At 34.4% G+C, this 13405-nt stretch overlaps 1 protein-coding gene across 3 annotated transcripts in view; it reads left to right on the top strand.

Annotated features, from left to right (window-relative positions):
• The window catches only part of RNF216 (ring finger protein 216), a 167936-nt gene that overhangs the window by 72129 nt on the left and 82402 nt on the right, over positions 1-13405 (top strand). For all 3 annotated transcript variants that reach the window (XM_074281240.1, XM_074281241.1, XM_074281242.1), the window contains 4 exons: positions 1401-1451; positions 3447-3584; positions 5939-6087; positions 6849-6927. In XM_074281240.1, coding sequence (XP_074137341.1) covers positions 1401-1451; positions 3447-3584; positions 5939-6087; positions 6849-6927 — 417 coding nt within the window. The remainder of the gene's footprint in view (positions 1-1400; positions 1452-3446; positions 3585-5938; positions 6088-6848; positions 6928-13405) is intronic.

The following is a 13405-nucleotide window of genomic DNA, read 5'->3' as shown; positions in this document are numbered from 1 at the left end:
CCTAAATCCCATTTTATATTTCCTTTCCTCAGAAAATCAATTTTGGTTGCAATGGTCCCAGTTTCTAGTCACTTTGTGTTGGATACAGAACATTGGAGTAAAAGTCAGAAGCATGGGAGTTCTTCACTAACAACCATTATAATCTCAGACAATTCACTTCACAGATGTGTAATCTCATTAGGAGAGTAAGAAGATTTCATTCAATGATCTCTTTAGATTTCAATACTTTTATAACTTAGTTCTTACAGCAAGATACCTTTTGATATTGGTATTAAGACCTGTGAGGAAGCTATTCATACCTTGTTTTAAAACTTATAATAGGATTCTTTTTAAAATGCCCCTATTATTACACATGTTCAGCACCCTGAAGCATTATAAAGAGATGTAAATGGCAGCTGAAAAATCAAGCTTGACAAATTTATTATCTCAATTCAGTTCCCTTGATTTTCTATTTAGGAGAGTTCCATTGTGTTTCTTTGTTTCTTAAACTTAAAACAAATGTATTAATCAACAAGATTTTATTTAGCATCAGTTCTGTGTTCCATGCTAAGAATTCCCTATCTGCCTCTGTTCCACCTGAGGTATAGGATTTAAAAATAGGAATGTTTTGTTATCATTTTGTGTGTTATTAACAGCTCTCATCTAAATATCGATATAGTGCCTCCTTAATTTAACTGGTTATTCCCCTTTTTCTGCTCCACCTTAATGAGAATTTGGGAGCCAGCTTGCTTCCTCTTTACATCAAATCATTCTCTGAATCTTCCTTTGCTCCTTTAATCATGAGTTAGTTGAGCATTTATTAAATACCTACTAAGTTCCAGGGTCTCTATTAAATATGTTAAAGTATAAGTCAAATACAATATATGTATACATGTCCAAACAGTTGTTTTGCTGTACAAAAAAAATCGGACTTTGAAATAATGTATAATTAGCCTGTGAAGGAAATAAAAAATGCAGGCAGACAAAAATTGAGGGATTGGGAATCCTATGTAGTGGGTCATAGTCATCTCCCAGAGTTCTATTGCTGGGTGTAGCTAGTTCAATTCATTACTGCTTTATTGGAACTGATTTGATTCATCTCATTATTGAAGAGACCCACGTCCATCAGAATTGATCATCATATAGTATTGTTGTTGAAGTATATAATGATCTCCTGGTCCTGCTCATTTCCTGGTCACACTCAGCATCAGTTCATGTAAGTCCCTCCAGGCCTTTCTGAAATCATCGTGCTGGTCATTTCTTACAGAACAATAATAATCCATAATATTCATATGCCACAATTTATTCAGCAGAATATTTTCTTTTAAGACTAGATGTTAATATTTTATTAAAATAAATGGCAAATAACTCATTGAATACTTTTATGGGTTATGTTATAGTCTATTATTTTTCTTCCCTAGCATGCTGACTTTTTGCTTGCCTTGCAAATGAATGAAGAACAGTATCAAAAGGTAATTGCCTGAAATACCATCCTTTTACTTAATTAATTTCTTTATTTGCTTATTTATTTATTTGGGGGTGATCCTCTTGTCAGATTTTCCTAGCATTTTCATGGCCAATTACTTTAACAGAGTATTATTTTTTTATTTTAATATGCTTCACTCTACTGAGTTGAGAAACTAAGCTAGATTTCCCCCATTAACTTGTAATTGGGAAATATTAAATAAAATAAATAAAAATGCAATACAACAAACACAGACCATGCTAATTTGTCATTTTCTAAGTCAATATACATTAACAGGGATTCCTTTCTAATTGAGTTTGATTTCACTAGTCTAAGCTATAAGCCAGAGTTATAAATTATTCTAATTCTTAATTTGTACCAGACTCAAATTAATGTTGAAAAAAAGAAAATGAATCTAAGAAACCAATTAATTGGATTAACTGGTTAGGGTCTCTTTTGAAGGAACCTTTTTAGTACTTAAGTGTTAATTCCACTTCTAGGGAGAAGATGAAATGTATTTGGCCTTAAATAAGCTTTTGCTGTTGTCCCCTGTTGCATTTCAACCTTTCCTATAGTAGGAGAGTATTGTCCACATATTCCTAGCCTTTTGTAAGAAAATGAGAATCTTGCTGACTTCTATGTCGTTTTGCTTTTGCTTACACTTTAATCTTGACTTCACCCAATCTCTTTTGAATAAAAAGAATTAACTTTTTCATTTTAAACTTAATTTCCTCTAGGAATTCTAGTTGCATTTGTGTCCATGCTGTGTTTTTCTCAAAGGCTTTCCTTGTAAATGATTTGGAGTTGATCTTCTGGGTTTGTGCTCTTGGTTTCATAATAGTTCTTAGTTTCCAGTTATCTTCTTTTAATCTGCACATTTTAGCAGTGAATTTTGGAGCCTTATTTGGGCTTGCTCTTGCATTATCTGGTGTCCCACAATTACATTCAGAATTGGTTACTATATTCTTCAGTCTTCAAAAGTCTAAGAAGTAATGGAGGGAGCTGCAAACTTTCAGTAACTTATTTGATCTCAGGCAGGTACAAAACTTCCAATTTTTGCATGTTTCCCAATGAGGTTTGGTTCTGGGCAGCACAACTGCAAGTATTTGTCCCTGGTTCTAGCTTCAATTGACAGTGACTTGGCTTACCTTTTGATTAGCTGAGATTCTGAAGATCCTTGCAGCAAACTTTTATCAGAACTCTGCAATCTTTGCCCTCTTGCTTATTTGCAGGTCCCAATTTAGTTTTGTAAACTGAATCTATAATTGAGAGTTGTGAGCAGAGTGACGGAGCTATAGGCCCAGCTTTGGTCCTAGTCCCTCCCCTGGTTACATGTATATGAGCTGAATCAATTAGCTTGGTTTGAAAAAAAATGACCCACTGTCCTTGGATTTTCTGATTACTACACAGCTTGGTACTCTTCCTCAATCTTTATTGAAGTAGTTGTGAGAGAGAATTGGGCTGAACTACTTCATCCTCCATATTTGCCTAAGTTCCTAACTGCTATGTTACATGTCAAATATAATTTGGGAAAGGAGCTTTGAGATGCCATTTGTTGAGCATTTGTCTTACAGTGTAGTCGGTTGAAGGCTGCACCTGAAGTCAGAAAGACTTGGCTACATCTAACTTTTGACACTTAGTGACTATGTACCTTCCATTTCCATTATCCACAGTAAAGTATAAGCCTTTTGAAATCAGGAACCACATTCTTTTGTTGTATCCTCAGCACTTTACATATCACCTTATACATAATAGAGTATGCAAAAAAAAAAAAAACTTATGGAAAGTTGTATAAAAATGTCATATCAAATAGTTATAGGAGCCAGATAAAACAGAATGGTAGGAATATCTCTGAATTTGAGACCTAATAATAGCTTTTGTTTTCTAACTTGCTATTCTGCATTCAGTAAGACATTTGCATTGGATGTTAGTGTGAAATGTGGCTACTCTTGCTGCTTAAGATTAGGAAATAGGTTATTTAATTTCTGCTTATGGATTGTAGGATGGTCAGATGATAGAGTGTCGTTGCTGCTATGGAGAATTTGCATTTGAGGAGCTGACTCAGTGTGTCGATGGTCACTTATTCTGCAAGGAGTGCCTAATCAAATATGCCCAAGAGGCAGTCTTCGGCTCAGGAAAGGTAAGAATTGTGAAGGTACACTCAGAACCAAAGGATAATTTAAGTGAGTCCCAGGGGCTAGCAAATCAGAACACAATGATATTTTGTCCCTTTACCATGCCTTTTTTGGGACAAAGTGACATTCTTAGAAAAGTGGCATTCTGACCCTATTTGCAGGACTCTTGGTCCATACAGAAAGAGCAAGTTTATTTTTAAGCTATAAGGTTCTTCTGCACAGGGTTTGTTCTCTAAACTCACTGCTCCGAAGAACTGCCTTACCCTGTTACCCTGTTTCATGCAAGATGAATGCCTAGTTGTCATCTAGAGCAGAGATCTCAAAAGAACTTTATAAGCTATTTACATTTTCTAGTCATGTATACTAAAGTGCTTATTCGTGTTTATTCTATAGGTGTTTCCCAAATGAAAGCATGACTGCTTTGTGCAATGTCTCATTTTATGTACAACTAAGTTTCATGTGTTTGAGCATAATATGGGAAAGAGTTTGGGTTTTTTGTTGGAATTTTTAAAAAGTCATGTTCTAACAGGACCAGAGCAAAGTAACAGAATTACTTAAAATCAATTGTATTTGAGTCTAAACTTATTTATAAAAAAAGCTCACCTTTATTTATTTATAGAAAGGTGGTTAATTTAGACACTTTGCTTTTTCCCCTCTATTACACCTTTATATCATTCATTGGTTAATATTAGCCTGAATATTCTTATATGTTTTATAAATTTTAAAATTTAATAGAGATTAAGATTCTCTTTCGTTTGTCTCCTTGAAAGACCTCCCTACAATTTTTGTCTGCTCTTAATTTTCTCCTTATGTTTAGAGTTGCTGATGTGATAGTACTGCTCCTCTCTGAATTTAACCAATGATCTCCTGGGGACTCAGGTTGATTCCTGCTACTTATTTAATTGTTACCATCATCTTGTTAGTTAGTTGCTTTTAGAGATGTCATTTGTGTTGGCAGTTGTGGCATAGTGGGTAGAGCAGTGGCTTTGGAACCAGAAAACCTAGGTTTGTATCTCTGCCACTTCATTTTGGGGAGACTTTGGTCAATCCTCTTAGCCTTTCAGAGACTCATGGAGCAGCTGTACAGTGAGGATAGTGGTGAAGATCAAATAAATAAATGTGTATGACATATTTGGTAAATTACAAAACAAATATAAAGGTCAGCTTTTTTTTTTTTTAAGCAACTTTTTATTTACAAGATATATGCATAGGTAATTTTTCAACATTGACCCTTGAAAAACCTTCTGTCCCAACTTTTCCCCTCCTTCCCTCCACCCCCTCCCCTAGATGGCAGGTGGTCCAATACATTTTAATATGTTAAAGTATATGTTACATTCAATATATGTATACATATTTATACAGTTATCTTGCTGCACAAGAAAAATTGGATCTAGAAAGAAAGAAAAAGAAATAGCAAACCATAACAGAAAGGGTGGAAATGCTATGTTGTGGTCCACACTCATTTCCCATAGTTCTCTTTCTGGGTGTAGCTGACTCTCTTCTTTATTAAACAATTGCAACTAGTTTGAATCATCTCATTGTTGAAGAGAGCCACATCCATCAGAATTGATCATTGTATAATTTTGTTGTTGCCGTGTATAATGATCTTCTTGTTCTGCTCATTTCACTTACCATCAATTCATGTAAGTCTCTCCAGGCCTCTCTGAAGTCATCCTGTTAGTCATTTCTTACAGAACAATAATATTCCGTAACATTCATATACCACAGTTTATTCAGCCATTCTCCAATTTATTCAGCCAATGCTCCAATGGGCATCCTCTCAGTTTCTAGTTTCCTGCCACTACAAAAAGGGCTGCCACAAACATTTTGGCACATATAGATCCCTTTCCCTTTTTTAAGATCTCTTTGGGATATAAGCCCAGTAGTAACACTGCTGGATCAAAAGGTATGCACAGTTTGATAACTTTTTGAGCATAGTTCCAAATTGCTCTCCAAAATAGTTGGTTTCATTCACAACTCCACCGACAATGTCCTAGTTTTTCCACATCCCCTCCAACATTCATCATTATCTTTTCCTGTCATCTTGGCCAATCTGAAAGGTGTGTAGAGGTCTCTCAGAGTTGTCTTAATTTGCATTTCTCTGATCAATAGTGATTTGGAATACCTTTTCATATGACTAGAAATAGTTGACATTTCTTCATCTGAAAATTTTCTGTTTATTTTCTTTGACTATTTATCAGTTGGAGAATGACTTGATTTCTTGTAAATTTGAGTTAATTCTCTTTATAATTTGGAAATGAGGCCTTTATCAGCAGCTATTGTTTTAAGTCACAATTGAGTGATAAGTGCTTAGTATTTTGAACCAATTCCTTAATTTTTCCTTATATCATCCTTATAGTCAGAACTCAGCTGTATGGAAGCCAGCTGTACATGTTCTTTCCCAACCAGTGAATTGGAGAAGGTATTGCCAGAAACTATCCTGCGAAAGTACTATGAGCGAAAAGCTGAAGAAGAAGTAGCTGCCGCCTGTGCAGATGAACTGGTTAGGTGAGTTCATATAGAATCCATTGGGTTTAATCTGGGCTCCAAAATGCTTTGCCATCATAATATGTGACTGGCCATTAGTTGCTTTTTATTTTGTTTCCCCAACATTTCACTGTTTTATAGCTGGGGAATGGAGACATCAGGAGTTAATCTGCATACCTTGACCCTCTAGGCTTTGCCCAGGCAGAGATGGATTGCATATTCTCCACCCTTCTTCCTCTTTATTTAAAGTTCAACTTATTTTTTCTTCTTTTTTAGAGAGCTTTTTTTTGATTGTCTTAGTTGTTGGTGTTTGTTCTCTACCCTTCCAGTGGTCTTTTTCTATACACATATATACAATTTCTCCCCGTTTTTCTCCTCCGTCTGCAAAACACACGTAAATGTGTATATATGCATATGTTTGTGTACAGCTAATTGTTTTATATATCTATATAGTTATGTTATATGATAGTCTGTTTATTTGTTAAATTCCCAATAACATATATATAAACTCTGGAGATCAGGAACTTTTTTATTTTGTCTTTTTGTCCATTTTCTAGCACTTAGCACATTGCCATGAAGCTTAATTATTTTTTTGGATCACACTGACTGGACTGACCTAAGAAATAGAGGATAACAATTAATAGAGCATGTGAACTATGTATATGTCTGTAGTCATTGTTTAGCAACCCAAATTTATGAGCATTTAAGAAGCTAAATCAAACTCAGTCTCTATTATCAAATAAATTCAGAGCACATGTTCATTATGATCTTTTGGACTTCAGGTGTCCCTTCTGTAACTTCCCAGCTCTTTTGGACAATGAAGTGAAGTGGTTCAGTTGTCCCAATCCTCGTTGCAGAAAGGTAAGAGAACTGGTCTTTTTCTAGAAATATATCAATAAAAGGCATTCTGACCCTTGTGATTGATTATCTGGTAGTCAAACACAAAAGGAATTGGAGTCTAAAAGTACACTAAGATTTGTATTTTGTAAAAGTCAACTGAGGGGGGGGTCATGCATAGCATTTCATCTATAAAACAGTAAGACTTTGCTTTTGGTGTAAATGCTTGACACTAAAATATCAAATGTGCAGGTTTTAGTTACTTTTATTTTTTAGCTTCAAGAAAGGTATTTTGCCAAAGTGATAGCATCTCCTCCCTATTTCAAAGCCCAAAGGATAGCTCTAATTTTCACAAATTCTTGGGAAAATTTATTCAATCTTGTCATTAAGAAACTGATGATAATTGCCATGAAATTTTTATTGCTTGCTATAGATTGTTAGCTTGAAAGTCTAGCCACAGCTTTTGAAAAAATTGAGTAAGATTAATTTATTGGATGAAAAGTGAACAAGCTGTTGACCTCGAATGATCTTTTTTTCTGCCTTACTCTCCAGTCTGCCATATAAACTAAAGATATCCCAGGAATTCTCAATATCATGTCATAATTTCACTAGGATATAGTTCATATGACTTGGGGCGGGTTATAACTTTGTTTTTAGTCTAGTTGGGAGAACTTTAACCAGAAAAACTTGTAAGTCCTGGAGGTAAAAAAAAAATTTAAGTTTTTCTCTTCTGTTTACATTAGTTAGTTCTATGTCCAAATATATTCTTATCAAAACTAGGAAATATAGATCAAAAATTGTACTTCATAGGGAGAGATTTATCACCAATATTTATAATTCATTATATTTCTTTTCTCCTTTTCTGATTCATTCCTACTACATCTACTTTTTAATTAACTGAATTATTGGATAATTCAACTCAATGTAATCACATTTTTAATGTAAACTATGGAAGCATTCATTATTTTTTTTCTTATTTTATTTTGTTTCTTAACAATATCCTAAAATAACATGTTCAAAGGTAGGTAGATATATTATTATTCCTCCCCAAAAATTTTACAGTTCAGGTTTTTTTGAAAATTGTAATTGTTTAGTTTGGATGGATAAACTAATGGAAGAAAATTATGTTGAAGGAACCCATTTGACTCAGTTTATTCTTAATGAAAGCAATAGTACCACTAGGCGGCAGTAGCACTCCAAGTATAAAGGCAAATATTTTCTTTTTTGTTTAGTTATTGAATGTTTTTAAAAGTATCATGTCATCAAAATACTGGCATGTAAGCAGAATTGACAAAATCCTTTTGGGCATAACACTAAAACAAGTAGCTAAATGTGTATTTAGAATTTTACATCAAAGATGTCAACATTCTCATGGCATATGTTTTTACCTTCCTTTTACATGGCATAAATTTTGCTTGACATAACTCTTTAGCAAGATGTTTTGGCCAACTGTTAATCCTCAAGGATTCATAACATTTCAGAAATGAGCTTCAAACTGATTTTGCCTATATGAGATTTAGTATCTTTTTTTTTCCTCAAGGAAATGCTCTTTTGCCAGATTTCTGGTAACCTACCAATGTAGGAGGAAGAGCTCCTGTTAATGCTTTATCCAGAAGAGGATCTGAACAATTGGAAGCCTTCCCCTTTAATCCCAGAAGACAAAAATGTTGTATTCCTGATGAGATAGGAGGAAAGTCTTTGTTTCCTACCTTTGATGCTTTTGTCAGGATCCTAGAATCCCTTGTGTGATTTAAGATAAAGAATTGATAAGTTCCTTTTTAACTGAGATTTGGCTTTTTTGGGAAGGATTGAATGGGTGAGATATATGTGACTGCTGATTGTTAGCAAGTTTGAAGGTGATATCTCTGACAACTGAGAAAAACTTCTCAGATTAGAAATTATTCTTGTTGAGTTTTTCTTCCTGAAGGGATTGTGGTTTTAATATGTAAATTCAGAAATGATGTTAGTAGAATTTTGGGAATAAGTGATCTGAGGCAAAAGGTTAAAGACTAATTAATTAAACAAGTAGATAAGAAATAATATTTAATATTAGACATCTTAAGCAGAGCATTTGGGAAGATGTTAAGCTATGTATTTCATATCTCTGTTGTATTTGAGATATGGATACTTTGATATAGCCATATCCTCTAACTGTAATATTTATGTGCATATTTGTTTATGTTTTCCCACATTATCCTTTCTTAGATAAAGTGATAGATTTCCCCCAACAACAATTGAAATGTAACTGATATTAACATCTGTGGTAGGCAGATCTGTGTTGAAAGGAAGGCATCTCCAGCAGCCTACAGTAACTGAATGGACTCGTGAAGAGCATTTAAATGAATCTGCACCAGCTGTCAGTGCCAGTTTGGCTCCAGCTGTTTTAACTGAAGTTTGGAACTAATTTGAGGCCTACCCAATCAACTGACTGCCATAAAAAGCATGAATCCTTATATTTACAAAGATGCATTAGCATTGTGATCCTTTTGTTTACCACTATATAAAAGCCAATGTACAGATCAGACCATTGCATCCATCTGCATTATAGTTTCCTGAGCTACCTTTCCTTTGTATAAGGAAAGTCTGTTGTCTCATTTAATCAGATGATGCCACATTTGGAAGAGCAAATTTGCAATGTCATAAAATTCTAGCAAACAAAAGAATTTGGGTGTTTTCTGGGAGTCATAATGAAATTCCACTTCTACAATGACTTCTATAATATATTAGACAGAAAAAATTGCCACCTTGTAAGTGGGCATCATGGAGGTTAGCTATTGAGATTAAAGCCTGTCATGTTATAAATATCTTCTCATTGCATCCTAAGCTATGCCATAAAGGGGTCTTACACTTATTTTCCCCAGATTTCTCTTTCAAATCCTCAAGAGGAATTGTGATACTTAGTGGAATATGTCTTTGTTTTTCAGTCTCTCTTATTTCTTCTCTTTATCAGTTTCCAGCTTTTCTTTGTTTTCATATTAAGAAATATAGCTAATCTATTTATCTTCACAGGGCTCTTATCCCATTGGAGGATTTTGGTTTATTATCCCTCTGTTAAAAATATGCCATGTTAAATGTTGAGGGTATATTTTGGGGTGGAGGGGATTAGAAAATCTTCTATTTTAAGAACTATAGCAGGAGAAATCCTGCCAAATCTTTGTTTTTGCATCCTTTAAAATATAGATATCTTTTTTGGAAAATGAAACATTGCATTTCATATAGTTAGGTTTGATTGGTTTTATGTAATATTGCAGGTTTGGGGATCATTACCTTCCTTATTAAACTCTTAGGGGCAGGCACCACGACTTTTTCACCTTTCTATCTCATATCATAAACACAGTGCTGTACTCCTACAGAGTACAGCCTTTGCCCTGTCTAGATCTAGCTTCCATTATTCCAGACTGGGTGATGATTCTCAAACTGTACACTTGAAGCAATGAACAGAGACACAATTTCTCTCCTTCTTTAAGAATTGTGCTGACCTTTGAGAAACCTACATTTAAATGCCACTTCTGACACATACTGACTCTGTGATCCCAGGAAAATCACTTAATCTCTTAGTGTTCTAGGTAGCCCTCTAATACCAAACGTTATAGAAAAGGTGGTAACTTAAATTGAAACAGTTTCTCTGCTTTTCATACTCAAGGAAATCACACAGTCAGTCTCAGTTTTGTCTTTTGAGATAGCTTATAAGTAAATATTCAGTTGTATGGTACAAACTAAAATTCCAGAAGAATTCCAAAACAGAAAAGAGCAGACATTAATATTTTTGGAGTTTCTTTCACCAGAGAAACTGCATCATTACCTTAAAATGTTATTCTACCTAAGAGAACCCTTCAAAAAGGAAAAAAGGTTACTCATTATCAGTCTTGATTCTTGGAGCTAAAGATCAATCAACATCGACCATCCAACTTTCTGTACTTTAGGAGGGAATAGATTTTTTTATTTTAAGTAAAGGTTTTTTTTTTTTTGTTTTTGTTTTTTTTGAAAAGTAACAACTCATTTTACCTTTAGAAAATAGGCCAAAGTATAGGCATCTAACTCTAGACAACTCTGTCAAGAACAGTTTTAATTTGAATGGTTTCTAACTTCTCCAAATACATAGGTTTCTTCAGGGAGAACTTGGGGGGACAGCAGAAGTAGCAAGTAAACAATCTGTCTTGTTCATGTTACTTTCCCATCCCTCAGCTCCTGTTACTTAACTGCTTGTACCCTTGAGAAGTGAATTAATGAAACATGCTAGTGATTCTCCATTGCTGTTTTGCTTTGTCATTTAAGGGACCTGGAAAGTAATATTCAAAATTGGGATCCAATAGAGTGTGTGATAAATCTTACAAGAAATTCAGCATGAATCATAACAGTAAAATTCCAGATTTATTGCTATGACTTGTGGTTTGAGTAGGAATAGGATTAATGTTTGAGAACAGTCTCAACTATCTCTGCCCATGAATATCATCCTTTATCTCTTCAAATTCCAGCTTTACACGTTCTCCACCTGCCTTTTATTATCAATAGAAATTCTAAGTGCTAATGCTTTATTAGCAGAGATCTTACTATCTTTTCTTTCTTCTTTTAGAACCCATATAGAATGCTTAGAGGAAGAACCTTTTTGTGCGTTTTAGCACTTTATTAAAATAGAAACTCTCACTCCCCAGTAGTCAATTTTGTAGCCATTGCTTAGACTCTGTCAGACCCATCTCTGATTAACTATTTCACACAGGCCATATTTCTGTGAAACAGCTTAGTAGGTCATTAATGGAGTCTTATAGATGTGGCCACAGTATTTTGAGAATGCTAGTCTTTCTCAAAACCACATGTCCTTTGTTTAGTTTCCATTTTTTTCTCACTGCATTGTATATATATATATATATATTTTTTTTTTTTTTTTATTATATATATTTTTATAATATTATCCCTTGTATTCATTTTTCCAAATTATCCCGCCCTCCCTCTATTCCCTCCCCCCCTCGATGACAGGCAATCCCATACATTTTACATGTGTTACAATATAACCTAGATACAATACATGTGTGTAAATACCATTTTCTTGTTGCACAATAAGCATTAGATTCCGAAGGTACATGTAATCTACTACATGTAGTGCTAACAATTTACATTCACTTCCCAGTGTTTCTTCTCTGGGTGTAGTTATTTCTGTCCATCATTGATCAACTGGAAGTGAGTTGGATCTTCTTTATGTTGAAGATTTCCACTTCCATCAGAATATATCCTCATACAGTATTGTTGTTGAAGTGTATAGTGATCTTCTGGTTCTGCTTATTTCACTCAGCATCAGTTGATGTAAGTCTCTCCAAGCCTCTCTGTATTCTTCCTGCTGGTCATTTCTTACAGAGCAATAATATTCCATAACCTTCATATACCATAATTTACCCAACCATTCTCCAATTGATGGACATCCATTCATCTTCCAGTTTCTAGCTACAACAAATAGAGCTGCCACAAACATTTTGGCACATACAGGTCCCTTTCCACTCTTTAGTATTTCTTTGGGATATAATCCCAATAACAGCAATGCTGGGTCAAAGGATATGCACAGTTTGATAACTTTTTGGGCATAGTTCCAAATTGCTCTCCAGAATGGCTGGATTCTTTCACAATTCCACCAGCAATCCCAGTTTTCCCACATCCCCTCCAACATTCATCATTATCTGTTCCTGTCATCTTAGCCAATCTGACAGGTGTGTAGTGGTATCTCAGAGTTGTCTTAATTTGCATTTCTCTGATCAGTAGTGATTTGGAACACTCTTTCATATGAGTGGATATAGTTTCAATTTCATCATCTGAGAATTGTCTGTTCATATCCTTTGACCATTTATCAATTGGAGAATGGTTCGGTTTCTTATAAATTAAGGTCAGTTCTCTCTATATTTTTGAATGAGACCTTTGTCAGAACCATTACTTTAAAAAATATTTTCCCAATTTGTTACTTCCCTTCTAATCTTGTTTGCATTAGTATTGTTTGTACAGAAACTTTTTAGTTTGATGTAATCAAAATCTTCTATTTTGTGATCAATAATGATCTCTAGTTCTCATCTGGTCATAAATTCCTTCCTCCTCCACAGGTCTGAGAGGTAGACTATCCTCTGTTCCTCTAATCTATTTATTATCTCATTCTTTATGCCTAAATCATGGACCCATTTTGATCTTATCTTGGTATATGGTGTTAAGTGTGGATCCATATCTAATTTCTGCCATATTTCCAGTTTTCCCAACAGTTTTTTCCAAATAATGAATTTTTATCCCTATTGTTGGTATCTTTGGGTTTGTCAAAGATTAGATTGTTATAGATGTACCCTTTTTTGTCCTTTGTATCTAATCTGTTCCACTGATCTACCGGTCTATTTCTTAGCCAATACCAAATGGTTTTGGTGACTGCTGCTATATAATATAGCTTTAGATCAGGTATACTTAGACCACCTTCCTCTGAGTTTTTTTTTTTTAATTAGTTCCCTTGCAATTCTCGACCTTTTATTCTTCCATATGA

This window comes from Sminthopsis crassicaudata, chromosome 1, assembly GCF_048593235.1.
Source record: "Sminthopsis crassicaudata isolate SCR6 chromosome 1, ASM4859323v1, whole genome shotgun sequence".
In the NCBI taxonomy this organism is placed as follows: domain Eukaryota; kingdom Metazoa; phylum Chordata; class Mammalia; order Dasyuromorphia; family Dasyuridae; genus Sminthopsis; species Sminthopsis crassicaudata.
Note: the sequence above shows the minus strand (reverse complement) of the source record. Positions and strands in the feature narration are given on the sequence as shown.